Raw genomic sequence first — 17,696 nt, forward strand, 5'->3', positions numbered from 1 at the left:
CCAGCATGTCTGTGCTGAATATGATGCTAAATTAAAGTGAATCCCTTCTGCCTGCACATGATCCATCTCCCTCCATTCCCTGCATATTCATGTGTCTGTCTAAAAGCCTCTTAAATGCCACTATCGTATCCCCTTCCATCACCTCCCCGGCAGCTCTAACTTGACGGCAGGCACGGTAGTGTAGCGGTTAGCATAACGCTATTACAGCGCCAGCGACCAGGGTTCGATTCCGGCCGCTGTCTATATGGAGTTTGTACGTTCTCCCCGTGTCTGCGTGGGTTTCCTCCAGGTGCTCCGGTTTCCTCCCACATTCCAAAGACGTACGGGTCAGGAAGTTGTGGGCATGCTATGTTGGCGCCGGAAGCGTGGCGACACTTGCGGGCTGCCCGCAGAACACTTTACACAAAAGATGCATTTCACTGTGTGTTTCGATGTACATGTGACTAATAAAGAAATCTTATCGTATCTTATAGGTGAGGGGTAGAGTCAGGGGGAGTTGAGGGGAATGTGGGGAGGCTAAAACGGACAAATGTAGGATGAGTGTAAATGGGTGGTTGACGCGTCAGTGTGGATTCGATAGTGTGGATCCGATGGGCCGAAGGGCCTGTTTCCGTGCTGTCTCTCTCCAAGACACGATGACCCTATAAATTACCTTCTACCCCTCTGCTGCCTCCCTCATTGGACAGCAGATCCGATGGAACGCATCTCCCAGAAACAGACCACACAGCCTAACTAATCCATTTGGCATCTATGCACAACACAAGCCTCTTCCCATCCTCACTTATCTAACTCTAGAGACTGGCTGGGGATCAGTGGGCCGCAACCATCAACGCAGAATCTGAAGATGAACGGTTCAAATCCTAACCCAGAGAGAAGAGTGTGAGTATCCATGCCGATAGGAGACAAGGATATCTTTATTAGCCACACGTACATCGAAACACATGGTGAAATGCATCTTTTTTGCGTACAGTGTTCTGGGGGCAGCCCGCAAGTGTCGCCACACTTCCGGCACCAACATAGCATGCCCACAGCTCCCAACCTGTACATCTTTGGAATGTGGGAGGTAACCAGAGCACTCGGAGGAAACCCACACAGTCACATGGAGATACTGCAGAACCATGAAAAGTATCAGATTTTGGATAAGAAACTGAGCTCTCCTGGGTGAAGAAGCAGTGGTCTTACTTCAAAGCACCACTTCACTGGCTGTGAAACACTTGGGACACCCAGAGGTCATGAAATGTCTCTTTCTTTACATGGAGGTTCAAAGGTATGCACACACCTGTAATCCGGTCACACATCAAACCCAAGAAGTAAGATGGAGGTCCCACAGATGGGAAAATCGAAGTGAGGGCCCTGTTTGATAGTCAGCAAGAACAACTACAACCTGGATAGGTACATGGAGGGGTGGGGCTTGGACAGTTATGGACGAACACAGGAAATTGGGACTAGCTGGGTGGTCACCGTGGTCGGCATGGACTGTATCTGTGCTATATTGCTCTATGACTCTACAAGTCTAACTTACCATTATTTGGCTTCCTTATAAAAGCATTAACAAATGATTTGGATATAATGTCATATAACATAGAGATTAGATCATGTGACAGAGCTTGGTCAAAGTGATGGATTTCAAAGGAGAGAGAGGATTAGGGAGGAAACGCCTGTATTCAAGCCCCAGGCAGCTGAACCCATCGCTGCCGGTGATAGGTCAGAACTGGAGATGCAAAGATCTCACTGAGATCATTACCCACTGAGTTATGTTGTACTCTGGGGAGCATGCCTTATGAAAACAGGTTGAGTGAACTCGGCCTCTTCTCCTTGGAGTGACGGAGGATGAGGGGGGACCTGGTAGAGGTGTATAAGATAATGAGAGGCATTGATCGTGTGGATAGTCAGAGGCTTTTTCCCAGGGCTGAAATGGTGGCCACAAGAGGACACAGGTTTAAGGTGCTGGGGAGCAGGTATAGAGGAGATGTCAGGGGTACGTTTTTTACTCAAGGAGTGGTGAGGGCGGGGAATGGGCTGCAGGCAACGGTGGTGGAGGCGGATACAATAGCATCTTTTAAGAGACTTTTGGATAGGTACATGGAGCTTAGAAAAATAGAGGGCTATGGGTAAGCCTAGTAAGTTCTAAGGTAAGGATATGTTCGGCACAACTTTGTGGGCCGAAGGGCCTGAATTGTGCTGTAGATTTTCTATGTTTCTATGTAACAGCTGCATCTGCCTGAATGTGGTGGCCAGTTACCTGTGATGGACATCAGACCGTCCCACTCCAGTGACAGATGGAACCCATCTGGCCCTCTGTTGCGGACTGTGTTAAGTGATAATGTAACACGCAGACACCTACTTCACTACAAGATACCTGACTGATTTAAACCTATCTCCACCCATCTGGCATGTTCTAATGTAACAACATACATACATACACTGCATTGCTTGACCAGAATGATACTGAAAAACTAAAGGGTTAAATTACAAAGTCTGGCTGCATTAACTGCACATCAATCCAGTGAATTAAGTGGCAATGCGATCAAGCTGTACGAAATGGTAAAAGGTGAGGAGGCATTTCCTCTAATGGGGGAAGTCCGGAACAAGGGACAGAATCCGAAATGTGGACACAGCTCAGCTCATCACGGAAAACAGCTTCCCCTCCATGGACTCTGTCTACACTTCTCGCTGCCTCGGTACAGCAGCCAACTTAATCAAAGACCCCACCCACCCCGGACATTCTCTCTTCTCCCCTCTCCCATCGGGCAGAAGATACAGAAATCTGAAAGCACATACCACCAGGCTCAAGGACAGCTTCTATCCCACTGTTATAAGACTATTGAACAGTCTCCTAGTATGATCAGATGGACTCTTGACTTTACAATCTACCTCATCATGGCCTTGCACCTTATTGTCTGCCTGCACTGCACTTTCTCTGTAACTGTAACACTTTATTCTGCATTCTGTTATTGTTTTCCCCTGTACTACCTCAATGCACTGACGTGATGAAATGATCTGTATGCAATGCATGCAAAACAAAGTTTTTCATTGTACCTCTATACTTGTGACAATAATAAACTAATTAACAAAAAAAGAACTGGACCCTATAATTTAACCTTGGTACCATTCTGGTAAGTCTATGAATGACTCTTGGGGGTTGCTGCTGATAGGAATTAACTGGCTGTGGGTAGAGGCTGCGCTGAGGGATTCCTGGACCAGTTGAAGTTGCTGGCTTTCAGTTGAGTCATTAAACGGGGGCTGTTTGCTCTCCTCAAGGGAGTACATAACCCATGGCTGTATATTATGCATCAGGGGAGTGCTGAAAGTCAAAAAACTGCAGAAGCTGGAAATCATCAATAGGAACAGGGAATGTTGGAAACCCCCAGCAGGTCAGGCAGCCTCTCTGGAGAGAGAAACAGAGTTAATGTCTCCAACCTGAAACACTCTCCTAGAATTAGGGAAGAGAGATAATGAAGGCAATCTTGAGTTATAGAGTCAGACAGAGATAGCACAGAAACAGGCTCTTCGGCCCACCGAGTCCGTGCTGACCACCGAACACCCATCTACACGAATCCTGCCCTAATTCCTTCTACTTCCCTACATTCCCATCAACTCTCCCCAGATTCCACCATTGACCCACACACCAGGCGCAGGCTACAGCTGCCAGCAGTAGGGGTGGAAGCAGATATTTTAGTGGCATTAAAGAGGCTTCTGGATGGACACATGAACATAGATACAAGTTTTTCACTGTACCTCAGTGCACGTGACAATAATAACATAATTTACCATCGATGCTCTGAATACAGGGCTAGCCTATTCAATACCTCCCCAAATGACAGACCCACCATCCCAGTGATTATTCTCTGCTGCATTACTTCCACACCAGGTATATCTTTTCTTGAGGTACATAGAAAAGTACAGCACAGGGACAGGCCCTTCAGCCCACCATGTCTGTGCTGATCTTGATGTCAATCTAACTAATCACATCTGCCTGCACGTGATCCACATCCCTCCATTCCCTGCCTATTCATGTGTCTGTTTAAATGCCTCTTAAAATTTGCCATATCTGCTCCTACCAGCTCCCCTGGCAGCACACAGAACATAGAAACATAGAAAACCTACAGCACAATTCAGGCCCTTTGGCCCACAAAGCTGTGCCGAACACATCCCTACCTTAGGGATTACTAGGCTTACCCATAGCCCTCTATTTTTCTCAGCTCCATGTACCTATCCAACAGTCTCTTAAAAGACCCTGTCGTATCCGCCTCCACCACCATTGCCGGCAGCCCATTCCACACACTCACCACTCTCTGAGTAAACAACTTACCCCTGACATCTCTTCTGTACCTACTCCCCAGCACCTTAAACCTGTGTCCTGTGTAGACCAGCATGTTCCAGGCACCTGTGTTAAACAAAACTTTCCCCACACATCTCCTTTAAACTTTCTCCCTCTCATCTTAAACCTATGCCCTCTAGTATTTGACAGTCACACACTGGGAAACAGACCCTAACATCTAAGATAAGATAACATAAGATATCTTTATTAGTCACATGTACATCGAAACACACAGTGAAATGCATCTTTTTTGCTTAGAGTGTTCTGGGGGGCAGCCCGCAAGTGTCGCCATGCTTCCAGCGCCAACATAACATGCCCACAACTTCCTAACCTGTACGTCTTTGGAATGTGGGATGAAACTGGAGCACCCGGAGAAAACCCATGCAGACATGGGGAGAACGTACAAACTCCTTACAGACAACGGCCGGAATTGAACCTGGGTCGCTGGCGCTGTAATAGCGTTATGCTAATCGCTACACTACCGTGCCTGCACATCTAGCCTATCTGTGCCTTCTGTAATTTTACATTCTTCTGTCAGGTCTCCCCTCAGCCTCGAAAGCAATCGAAGTTTGTCCAATCTCTCCGTATAGCTAATCCTCTCCAATCCAGCAACATCCTGGTGAACCACTGTTGCACCCTCTCCAAAGCCTCCACATCCATCCTATAGCGACCTATAAGTAGACCAAAGCTACACAGAGTATTCCAGATACAGCACAGGGCATATGTGATTGCGTGGGTTTCCTCCGAGTGCTCCAGTTTTCCCTCATCCCAAAGACATGTGGGTAAATGGGTTAATGGGTCACTGTAAATTACCCCTAGTGTGTGGGTGAGTGGTAGAATCTGGGGGGGGGGGGGGGTGGGGGGAGATGAATAGAATGTGGGGAGAATAAAAATTAGGATGAATGCAGGATTGGTGTAAAATGGTTGGTTGGTGGTCACCATGGAATTGATGGGCCGAAGGGCCTGTTTCAGTGCCACCTCTCTCTATGGCCCTGGTATATTGTTGCAGAGAGTAGAGAAGGATTGTGTATTTGCAGACGACACAAAGGTTGGTGGTGTTGTGGAAAGTGTGGAGGACTGTCGAAGATTACAGAAGGACATTGATAGGATGCAGAGCTGGGCTGACAAGTGGCAGATGGAGTTCAATCCGGAGAAGTGTGAGGTGGTACACTTTGGAAGGACAAACTCCAAGGCGAAGTACAAGGTTAATGGCAGGATTCTGGGCAGTGTGGAGGAGCAGAGGGATCTGGGGGTCCATATCCACAGATCACTGAAAGTTGCCTCACAGGTGGATAGGGTAGTTAAGAAAGCTTATGGGATGTTAGCTTTCATAAGTCATGGGATCAAGTTTAAGAGCCGCAAGGTAATGATGCAGCTCTACAAAACTCTGGTTAGATCACACTTAGAGTACTGTGTCCAGTTCTGGTCGCCTCATTATAAGAAGGATGTGGAAGCGTTGGAAAGGATGCAGAGGAGATTTACCAGGATGCTGCCTGGTTTAGAGAGTATGCATTATGAGGAGAGACTAAGGGAGCTGGGGCTTTACTCTCTGGAGAGAAGGAGGATGAGGGGAGACATGATAGAGGTGACAGCCAGCGCCTCTTTCCCAGGGCACCAATGCTCAATACAAGGGGCATGGCTTTAAAGTAATGGGTGGGAAGTTCAAGGGAGATATCAGAGGGAGGTTTTTTACCCAGAGAGTGGTTGGGGCATGGAATGCGCTGCCTGGGGCGGTGCTGGAGGCAGGTACATTGGTCAAATTCAACAGATTGCTAGATAAGCATATGGAAGAATTTAAAATAGAGGGATATGTGGGAGGAAGGGGTTAGATAGTCTTAGGCGAGGTTTAAAGGTCGGCACAACATTGTGGGCCGAAGGGCCTGTATTGTGCTGTACTGTTCTATGTATTTGAAGTTCCTAAAAGTTTGGACGACTGCTTCCTTCCTTATCTCAGTCTCTGCGCAAGACAGTCAGCTTGCTGCCAGATGTCTCCTTCGTTTATCCTCACCTTCACCCAGTGTTCTGGGTGAGTGGCCGCAAGGCTTCAGTCTGAAGCCCTGGAATGGCAGAGGCAGTGTTTGAGTTTGAGATCAGTCCTCCCCCCACTTCCCTTTCCTCAGATGCTCTCCTCGCCAGGTGAATCTCCAGAGCGAGAAACTTGACCTTTTTTTTGTTGTCGAAACCCTCCTTGTCAGCAGCTCCCTCCCGATTCACAACAAAGAGGGAAGGTTGCTTCTGACTGAAGCCCGCTGCCAAACAATCTGTTACTGTTTAAAGGCAGCTTGCTCCTGAGATCCCCTCACAAAGCCAGTGTTTGTGTGAGCTCTGTTTAACTTGGAGCTTTGGGCAGCGTTAAGCTGACACTACTGGGGCAATGGGTCAGGAGCCGAGAGCTGGTCGCCACTCAACAATCCCACACAGCACTCCCGCCGTCCCTTCTAAGCCCAAAATACCAAGACTCCCCCGCTGCGATCAGACTCCTGAACCAATCACTTCTTTCACATCCCCTTCCCGGAGGCGCTGCCACATTCTTGGAACACTTAATTCTACCTCTTCCATTAAACACAGAACAGTACCACACAGGACAGGCCCTTCGGCCCACAATGTTGTGCTAAACTAATTAAACCAATGACTCCTAATTAATCTAATCCCTTTTCCCCGCACATTGACCATATCCCTCCCTTCTCTGCATATTCATGTATCTAACTAACAGTCTCCTAAATGCTCCTATGCTCTCTGCCTCCACCACCAACCCTGGCAGCACATTCCAGGCACCCACCACTCTCTGTGTAAAAAATCTGCGCACATTTCCTTTCTACTTTCCCCCTCTCACTTTAAATACATGCTCTCTAGTACAAGACATTTCAATACTGGGAAAAAAATACTGGCTGTCGACTCTATGTAGATAGACTAGACAGCCTATAACATATTCATATGTCTATCTTAAAGCCTCTTAAACACCACCATCATATCTCCTTCCACCACCACCCCTGGCAGCCCGTTCAAGGCACCCACCACTCTCTGTGTAAAAAAACTTGCCCCGCACATCTCCTTTGAACTTCCCCCTTCTCACCTTAAATGCGTGCCCTCTAGTATTAGATACTTCAATCCTGGGAAAGAGATACTGGCTGTCTACTCTATCTATGCCTCTCATAATCTTATAAACTTCTATCAGGTCTCCCCTCAGCCACTCTAGAGAAAACAGCCCCAGCTTGTCCAACCACTCCTCACAGCACGTCCTCCAAACAGGCAGCAGCCTGGTCAACCTCCTCCGCACCCTGTCCAAAGCCTCCACATCCTCCCTATCATGAGTCTTTGGAGAAGGTTATTGTGACTTTTGCACTGTTTTTGTACACCCTCAGTTTACACCACTATACTTTGCACTGTTGTACTGTTTTGGCACTCATTCATTGTTGCATTAACCGTGTATACTCTCTACTCTGTGAGCTTCTATACTGTCTACACTTCTCGCTGCCTCGGTAAAGCAGCCAACATAATCAAAGACCCCATCCACCCCGGGCATTCTCTCTTCTCCCCCCTCCCATCGGGCAGAAGATACAAAAGCCTGAAAGCACGTACCACCAGGCTCAAGGATAGCTTCTATCCCGCTGTTATAAGACTATTGAATGGTTCCTTAGTATGATAATTGAACAGTCCCCTAGTACGATAAAATGGACTCTTGACCTCACAATCTACCTCGTTATGACCTTGCACCTTATTGTCTGCCTGCACTGCACTTTCTCTGTAACTGTAACACTTTATTCTGCATTCTGTTATTGTTTTACCCTGCACTGCCTCGATGCACTGTGAAATGAAATGATCTGTATGGACAGTATGCAAAACAAGTTTTTCACTGTACCTTGGAACATGTGACATTAATAAACCAATTTACCAATTGTAACTACCTACACTGATCAGATCCACGTGCATTAGGTCAGCAAGTAGATGTGATCTGGAACATTTGGGGAAAGAGCAGTAGTGGGACAGGGCTGTCAAAGAGCAGATACAGACAATGGGCCAAATGGCCTCCTCCCATGCTGGTATTCCATGGAAGGAACTGCAATGCGGGGTCAACTGAAAGGCTCAGAGAAACCCCCTGGCATCACATCTGCAAGGTGGCTCTCCCCCAGCTGACGTACACAGGAGGGAAACTAGGACTGAGTGATCATGGGCACAGCAAGATTCCACAGAAGCACCCCTTCTGACCATGTAGGTACTGGTGCCACCTGCTGGCAGAGTTGTGATAGGACCCGCAGCACTAAAGCTGCCCAGGACATGGATGGGAGATGGGAGTGGGAGGGAGGGCGGCAAATAACATGGAGAGAGAGAGACACACAGAGACAGAGACAGAGACAGAGAGAGGCAGAGAGAGAGATCATGGAAGGTGAAAACAGGAGATAAGACAAATGGGAATATTTAAAATTCCTGGGATATTAGCAAATACCACATGAAAATATCGACACCAGTGCACAGTGCCATTCACAAAATGCACTGCTGTTGCTCGCACAGACTACCTCCAAACCCCAAACCCACCTCCTCTCCCACCCAGAAGGACAAGGGCAGCGGGTGCAGGGGAACACCACCACCTGCAGGTTCCCCTCCCAGTCACACACCGTCCCGACTTGGAAATATCTCGCCGTTCCTTCACCGCCACTGGGTCTGAATCCTGGAACTCCCTCCCCGACAGCACCGTGGGAGCCCCTTCACCAGAAGGACTGCAGCCACTCTAGAAGGCAGCTCACCACCACCTTCTCAAGGGGTGGTTGGGGATGGGTAATAAATAAATAGGGAGGGCAGGCACGGTAGTGTAGCGGTTAGTGTAACGCTATTACAGCGCCAGCGACCCGGGTTCAATTCTGGCCACTGTCTGTAAGGAGTTTGTACGTTCTCCCCGTGACTGCGTGGGTTTCCTCCGGGTGCTCCGGTTTCCTCCCACATTCCAAAGACGCACGGGTTAGGAAGTTGTGGGCGTGCTATGTTGGCGCTGGAAGTGTGGTGACACTTGCGGGCTGCCCCCAGAACACTGCACGCAAAAGATGTATTTCACTGTTTGTTTCGATATACATGTGACTGATAAAGAAATCTTATCTTATTGTAAATGCTGGCCTTGGGAGTGAAGCCAAGATAAGGAATAAATAAACCAAATTGACAGACAGTATGGGTGAGGCAGGTACAACAGTGTCATTTAAGAAACACTTTGATAGGTACATGAAGGGGCAGAGCTTGGAGGGATATGGGCCGAACACAGGAAATTGGGACTAGCTGGGTGGGCACTGTGGTCGGCATGGACTGGTTGGGCCGAAGGGCCTGTACCTGTGCTGTATTGCTCTATGACTCTATGATATATATGCAGAACCAGTTTAAGAAGCTGAAGGTTCTAGGATTTAATTTTCTCATGGGCAGGGCTTCCATTCTCTGTACACGAGATCATGGACAATGACAACATTGTCGTCGGACGGGCAGCTTGGAAATGGACCTAAATATTAAGCTTGTGTATTTGGATCTGGTCTGCAGGATCCTGCCTGTGTCAGCACAGCACAAGAGGCAAGCTTGAGTGGCTCAGAGAGGACGGGGCAGCCACTGCCCATTCAGACTGCTTGCTAACGGTGCACTGAACCCAAGAACTAGCAGGGCCAAGCCATTTGACCCTCATACCTCTCCTGCCATAAGGACTAGGGCTCAGCGTCACTTTCCTGCACAGACCCCATATCCCTCATTCCCTTAATATCCAAAAATCTATCGATCGCTGTCTTGAATGTACTCAGGGACCGAGCCTCCACAGCATCTTGGGGAGAGAATTCTAAAGATTCACCTCCCTCTGGGTAAAGAACTTTCTCCTCATTTCAGTCCTGAATAGATGACTCATTATCTTGAGACAAGGTTTTGGAGTTATACAGCACGGAAACAGGCCCTTCAGCCCAACTCGTGCATGCTACCAAAGACGTCTATCTGAGCTAGTCCCATTTGCCCGCGTTTGGCCCATATCCCTCTAAACCTTTCCTATCCATGTACCTGTCCAAGCATCTTTTAAACACTGTAATTGTCCCCACCTCTACGACTTCCTGTGGCAGCTCGTTCCATATACCCGCCACCCTCTGTGTGAATAAGTTGCCCCTCAGGTCCCCTTTAAATCTTTCTCCTTTCAGCTTCTAGTTTTAGACCCCTACTCTGGGAAAAAGGCTGTGACCATTCAACCCATCTATGCCTCCCATGATTTCATGTACTTGTTTTTATTGAGATATTAAAGGTATTTTATGTACCTTTTCTGGGCTGCCCCCAGAACACTCTGCGCAAAAGATGCATTTCACTGTGTGTTTCGATGTACGTGACTCATAAAGAAATCTTAAACCTTAATCTTAGGTTAAAAAAAGTTACCCCTTTTTTTTCCCCTTTTCCAGAAGTAGTTTGTTCAGTGATTACAGAATCACATTAATATTACAGTACTTCATGATACACACTATTTGCAGTTTCAAATTACTGCACTGTCATTTCTAGCCAGAATGCACTCAAGCCCAAGGGGGGTCCTGGAAATCCCTCACTGTACCCATGGATACCGTGTGCTCCTTCTCCAGGGACACATGGGCATGGATGTATCTCCAATAAAGTCACCCCTCAGGCTCCATTGACAGTCCATGCAGCCAGGGCTCGAGTGGAAGGTGAGGCAACAGCTCCCTCAAGTGGGTTGGCTGGCAACTGCAGTGGGCAGAGCGAAGCAATGGCTCAGGATAGACCCAAGTTCCTCGCGGAATCTTAGCATCTAACCAACAACCTGCTAAAGAACAGGTGGACAGAAGTGGGAGTTCTCCCCGGGACAACTGTTAACCCTTAGTTTAATGGGATTAGTTTAATTTGGCATCAAGTTTGTCCGAAGGGCCTGTTTCTGTGCTGCACTGTTCACCAACCTCACAAAGTACAGTCCCCGGTGTCTGTGGCTCGGGGAACTCCCACCTCCTTGTCAGAATACTGGGGATCCACACATAGATCCCTCCCCGTGAGGGGGTTACTGCTGGAGTCTTCCTGTGCACAACTGGCTGCTTTAGATTCTACATCGTGACAGTTACAGCGCCAGCAACCTGGGTTCAATTCCGGCCGCTGTCTGTAAGGAGTTTGTATGTTCTCCCCGTGACTGCATGGGTTTCCTCTGGGTGCTCCGGTTTCCTCCCACATTCCAAAGACATATGGGTTAGGAAGTTGTGGGCGTGCTATGTTGGCACCGGAAGCGTGGCGACACTTGCGGGCTGCCCCCAGAACACTCCACGCAAAAGATGCATTTCACTGTGTGTTTCGATGTACATGTGACTGATAAAGAAATCTTACATCTTACACCTCACCACACATCAGAAGCACTTCATTAGCTGCGAAGTGTTTCAGGACATCCAGCGATTGTTAAAAAACACTGGAGGAGTGTAAGGCTTTTCTTTTCAAACATTTTTATTTTAAATGAAGCAGTTGTAATTCTTTGCTGTTTTGGAACGGGAGTAATTCTTGGCAGATAGCGGGGAGCCCAGATACCCAACCTCAACCTGACCCGTGTTGGGCCAGAGATGGATCTACCTACACATTTGGGCTTGGATCAGCCAGCCTGGCAGTGTGGTTGGGCATTAGTGTGGGACAGGGCTGTGTTAGGCAGTCGGCCAGGGAGTAGACAAGATGCTGATTTTCAGGAGTTATGGAATTATAGTCATCCAAGGTGCCTTCCTGAGCTAGTCCCATCTGCCCGCGTTTGGCCCGTATCCCTCTAAACCTTGCCTATCCATGTACCTGTCCAAAGCTGCAGAGAGTAGTGGACTCTGCCCAATACATTGGGGCACATCCCTCCCCACCATCAGGAGTATCTACAGGAGGTGCTGCCTCAAGAAGGCAACATCCACCATCAAAGATCCCACCATCCAGGCCATGCCATCTTCTCGCAGCTCCCATCGGGCAGGAGGTACAGAAGCCTGAAGTCCCCACGCCACCAGGCTCTGTTTTTTTTGGACTTTTTTTTTGTTCTTTTTAAAATTGTGTACAATTTATGTTTAATTTATGTTTTTCTTGTGAAAGCTGCTTATCTGATGCTCTGTGCCTGTGATGCTGCTGCAAGTGAGTTTTTCATTGCACCTGTGCACACATGGACTTGTGCATCTGTCAATAAACTCGACTTTGACTTCTCTGCCTTGGTGATTGTCCAGATACTTCTTGTGAGAGTCTCTGCCTTTACCACCCCCTCAGGCAGTGCATTCCAGATTCCAACCACCCCTTAATCCTTTTTCACATCTAGTCTATACACAAATGCAGTATTCTAAACTGGGAGAGGTGCAAGTGAAGGACTGCTTGGGACCTTGGATGGTGAAGAGAAGAGGTAGAAGGGTAGGGGTTGCACCTCCTGCGGTTGTATGGGGAGGTGGTGTCAGTGGGTGTCGGCGGAGGAGGCAGAGCGGAGCGGAGTGCCGAGGGAACAGTCCCTTCAGAAAGCTGGAAGGGAGGAAGGGTGCTATCATCACACTGGAGGTCTCACAGGTTTCCATGCATTCGGTGCTCTGCACGTGGAGGCTGGTGGGGTGGGATGTGAGGGAGCCCCAGGCATGTTTGGTAATACCCATTTACACTAGGGAACATAGCCTCAAGGTTCAGGGGAATAGATTTAGGGCAGAGATGACGATGAACTGCTTTTCCCAGAGAGCAGTGAATCTATGGAATTCTCTGCCCAGGGAAGCAGTAGAGGCTGCCTCATTAAATATACTTAAGACACAGTTAGATAGATTTTTGCATAGTAGGGGAATTAAGGGTTATGGGGGAAAGGCAGGTAGGTGGATCTGAGTCCACGGCCAGATCAGCCCATGATCTTATTGAATGGCGGAGCAGGCTCGACAGGCCAGATGGCCGACTCCTGCCCCTACTTCTTATGATCTAACCCCATGTACGTTTGGTAGAAAGGGTGGCAGCAAGAAGGTGGGGAATGGAACTGATGCAGCTGAGAGCCTTGTCAACCATAGTGGAGGGGAAGCCACAATTCAGAAAAAATATAACTGGAACACTTAACAACCTGCTGCAGGAACTCAGAGGGTCGAGCAACACCTGTGGGGAGGAAAGGAATTGTCAACGATCTGGGTCCTGATGCAGGGTTTCAACCTGAAACGTCGATGATTCCCTTTCTCCCACAGATGCTGCTCGAGCTGCGGAGGTCCTCCAGTAGATTGTTTGTTGCTCCAGATTCCAGCATCTGTTGTCTCCTGTATCTACCTGGAACACCTGCGTGGGATTGTCAGAGCGTCTGGGACGGAGATAGAGGAACCGAGCGATTGGACGGCAGTCTTTGCAGGCGACAGGGTGGGCTTGTAGGGAGGACGGTATCTACGCTATAAACCACGTGTGCGCTCTGCTTACCTGCTGACCTCAGCCACGTTGTTCAGACGAGCAGCTTCCAGTAACGCCTGACCTGAGGAGGAAACAACAGAGGATCTGTCTCACTGCACCGTGCAAGATTGCACCCACTCATGGTCACTGATATCACTGGATTACAGGGGAATCCAGGGCTAAATTACAGGGCTAAAGGTACTCCTCGTTTTAGGAATGAACTGGCAGACGTTTCAGACTTGAACTCTGCCACCTCTTGACTGTCTAAACGTTGACCAAACCGTCCACGAGCACTGCAGAGACCTCCCTCGTTACCAGAGGCCCCCTCCTTACCAGAGTTAAGTATTAATTACTAGTCACTACAGTTTAGCAACACTATGACCACTTTGATCACTTTTCACTAAAATTGACTTTTTGTTCTACTTGTGATCTTGTAAAAATTGTACATAATTTATGCTTAATTTATATTTTTCTTGCGAATGCTGCTTATCTGATGCTCTGTGCCTGTGATGCTGCTGCAAGTAAGTTTTTCATTGCATCTGTGCACATATGTATGACAATAAACTCAACTTTGACTTTAGTTATCCACAAAGGCAAATTCCTGGCAAATGTAAATTTAGTTAACTTAATAAATGTAGAATAGGAACAAAAAAACGACAGGCCCTCCCCAGGTTTCGACAGGATCCCCTAGTACGATAAGATGGACTCGACCTCACAATCTACCTGTCATAGCCCTTGCACCTTATTGTCTGCCTGCACTGCACTTTCTCTGTAACTGTAACACTTTATTCTGCATTCTGTTATTGTTTTACCCTGTACTATATCAATGCACCATGTAATGAATTGACCTGTACGATTGGTATGCAAGACAAGTTTTTCACTGTACCTCAGTACAAGTGACAATAATAAACCAGTTACCAAATTACAGTCCGCAAGTCAGAAATGTGGCCACCTGAATATATAAAGGAAAACTTTGACCGACTAAGGGCAACATGTAGTTAAACCAGGGCGTATAACTCAACTATTCAGATATTGCCACAACCCAAGTTCCCACACAGCAGAAGATCACTGCAGCCCTGCAGCAACCAGCAACTCATCCTGCAGCCTCCCAATCACTCGGTTGTCCGTACAGGCTGTGTACGAGTCAGGCGTTCGTAACCCGGGGAGGAGCAGTAGTCTCTATATTGGTGACCCTGAAGCTCCCAACTGTTGCACCAGGTTCCTTCAGAGGAGAAAATTTACCGCTCGCCCCGTTTGGCCGACTCCCTAAAGACTTCTGCACAAAAGTAAATAACCAAAACTTTCTTTTGGAAATTATCTCACATTTACAACTTTCCACTCCAGCAAGTAATTCCTCCCCATTTTCAAGACCACATACTTATGGCAACTGCTCTGCCCAGGACCACAAGAAACTGCAGAGAGTTGTGGACACAGCCCAGCTCATCACGGACACCAGCCTCCCCTCCATGGACTCTGTCTTTACCTCTCGCTGTCTTGGTGAAGCAGCCAGCATAATCAAAGACCCCACCCACCCGGGTCATTCTCTCTTCTCCCTTCTCCCATCAGGTAGAAGATACAGGAGCCTGAGGGCATACCACCAGACAAGGACAGCTTCTATCCCACTGGGATAAGCCTATTGAATGGTTCCCTTATACAATGAGATGGACTCTGACCTCACGATCTACCTTGTTGTGACCTTGCACCTTATTGCACTGCACTTTCTCTGTAGCTGTGACACTTTACTCTGTACTGTTATTGTTTTTACCTGTACTACATCAATGCACTCTGTACTAACTCAATGTAACTGCACTGTGTAATGAATTGATCTGTACGAACGGTGTGCAAGACAAGTTTTTCACTGTACCTCAGTATAAGTGACAGTAATAAACCAATACCAATACCAACAGAGAAAGTGCAGTGCAGGCAGACATCTGGAGTCTCTATAAACTTTACATGGTTCATTCCAAGAAGATACAGGAGCCTGAGGGCACGTACCACCAGGCTCAAGGACAGCTTCTACCCCACTGTGATAAGACTATTGAACGGTTCCCTTATACAATGAGATGGACTCTTGACCTCACGATCTACCTTGTTGTGACCTTGCACCTTATTGCACTGCACTTTCTCTGTAGCTGTGACACTTTACTCTGTACTGTTACTGTTTTTACCTGCACTACCTCAATGCACTCTGTACTAACTCAATGTAACTGCACTGTGTAATGAATTGACCTGTACGATCGGTTTGTAAGACAAGTTTTTCACTGTACCTCAGTATAAGTGACAGTAATAAACCAATACCGATGTGGAATTGGGGGCATCAGCTCAGACGTCGGCGCCGGGCGCCCAGGGAGGTGGTTGTGGCGCGAAACGAGGCCGTTCGGCCCATCGGGTCCATTCTATCTATCAAGAAGTTTTGCAGGTGCCCATACTCACCATCCGAGCCCGGCGTCCTGCTGGAGCAGTAGGCCAGGGCGGCTGCCAGGGTGCACAGCCAGGCCGCGGATCCCAGCGGCCAATCCCCTTCCTCCTCGCCCGGCCGTGATCGCCTCCCCCTGGCCGCACTGCTCAACTGCAGCCCGGAGACCCACAGGTGGTGCCACCCAGCGGCCGGAGGCCAGGCATGCAGCCCAGACATCCAGAGGCAGCGCCCCGCCGCGGCCGGAGGTCGGAACTGCAGGTCGGGCGCCGGCTGACAGCGACGCTCATCGGCCGGAGGTCGGAACTGCAGGTCGGGCGCCGCCTGACAGCGACGCTCATCGGCCGGAGGTCGGAACTGCAGGACGGAGGCCAGCGGACGGCGCCACCAGCCCGCCGGAGGCTCGGTGGGTTCCCGCCGGCCGCCGGTCCGCAGCCGCCCCGCAAGCGCCGCGGCTCCATCCGAAGGCGCCTCGCCCGGCTCCCGAGCCCCCGGCCACCGCCACCCCAGCCCGCTGCAGGCCCAGCGGGCCCGGAGGCAGCGCGTTACCAAGGAGCGCGCCGTCTCCCTGGCGACCGCCATCGTGCCGTAAAATTATACGACAGGCCCCTCCTTTTCCCACAGGCCGGACGGCGTCACTTTACGGCCGGGCCGTCAGGGCGGAAGTGACGCAGTCGCCGCAGGGGGGGGCTCGGCCGGCCAGGTGCACCCTGGGAACTGTAGTCCGCTCGGCCCGACCCGCGCAGGCGCCACCGGCTCCCCGCGCCGGGGGGGGGTTGGGACTACAGTTCCCAGGAGGCAATGCGCGCCGCGCAGCCGCACACCCTGCGCGCCGGAGCATGCTGGGATTTGTAGTTCACACCATGGTGACGGCCAGGCCTGGGGCAACCCCGGGCCTCACCTCAAACCATCCCCCCCCGACCCTTGACCCGGCACCGCCCCCTGACCCGGCACCGCCCTCTGACCCGGCACTGCCCCCTGACCCGGCACTGCCTCCTGACCCGGCACCGCCCCTGACCTGGCACTGCCCCCTGACCCGGCACCGCCCCTGACCCAGCACTGACCCCTGACCCAGCACCGCCCCCTAACCTGGCACCGCCCCTGACCTGGCACTGCCCCCTGACCCGGCACTGCCCCCTGACCTGGCACCGCCCCCTAACCTGGCACCGCCCCTGACCTGGCACTGCCCCCTGACCCGGCACTGCCCCCTGACCCGGCACCGTCTCCTGACCCGGCACCGCCCCCTAACCTGGCACCGCCCCTGACCTGGCACTGCCCCCTGACCCGGCACTGCCCCCTGACCCGGCACCGCCCCCGGCTCACCCACTGGGGTGAATTGGTTTATTATTGTCACATGTACTGAGGTCCAGTGAAAAACTTGTTTTGCATACTGATCGTACAGGTCAATTCATCACATCAGTACATTGAGGTAGTACAAGGGAAAACAATAACAGAATGCAGAATAAAGTGTTACAGTTACAGAGAAAGTGCAGTGCAGGCAGACAATAAGGTGCAAGGCCATAACGAGGTAGATTGTGAGGTCAAGAGTCCATCTTATCATACTAGGGGACTGTTCAATAGTCTTATAACAGCAGGATAGAAGCTGTCCTTGAGCCTGGTGGT

The 17,696-nt window shown here is 49.7% G+C and overlaps 1 protein-coding gene across 1 annotated transcript in view; it reads right to left on the reverse strand.

Annotated features, from left to right (window-relative positions):
* clpb (caseinolytic mitochondrial matrix peptidase chaperone subunit B) overlaps positions 1-16,701 on the reverse strand; it is a 115,634-nt gene extending 98,933 nt beyond the window's left edge. The window contains exons 1-2 of the mRNA XM_052026673.1: positions 16,091-16,701; positions 13,688-13,739 (exon numbers count right to left, since the gene is read on the reverse strand). Of these exons, the coding sequence (XP_051882633.1) occupies positions 13,688-13,739; positions 16,091-16,655 (617 nt within the window). The 5' untranslated portion in view covers positions 16,656-16,701. The remainder of the gene's footprint in view (positions 1-13,687; positions 13,740-16,090) is intronic.
* Between the last annotated feature and the right edge of the window lie 995 nt (positions 16,702-17,696).

This window comes from Pristis pectinata, chromosome 11 (assembly GCF_009764475.1).
Source record: "Pristis pectinata isolate sPriPec2 chromosome 11, sPriPec2.1.pri, whole genome shotgun sequence".
Taxonomy (NCBI): Eukaryota; Metazoa; Chordata; class Chondrichthyes; order Rhinopristiformes; family Pristidae; genus Pristis; species Pristis pectinata.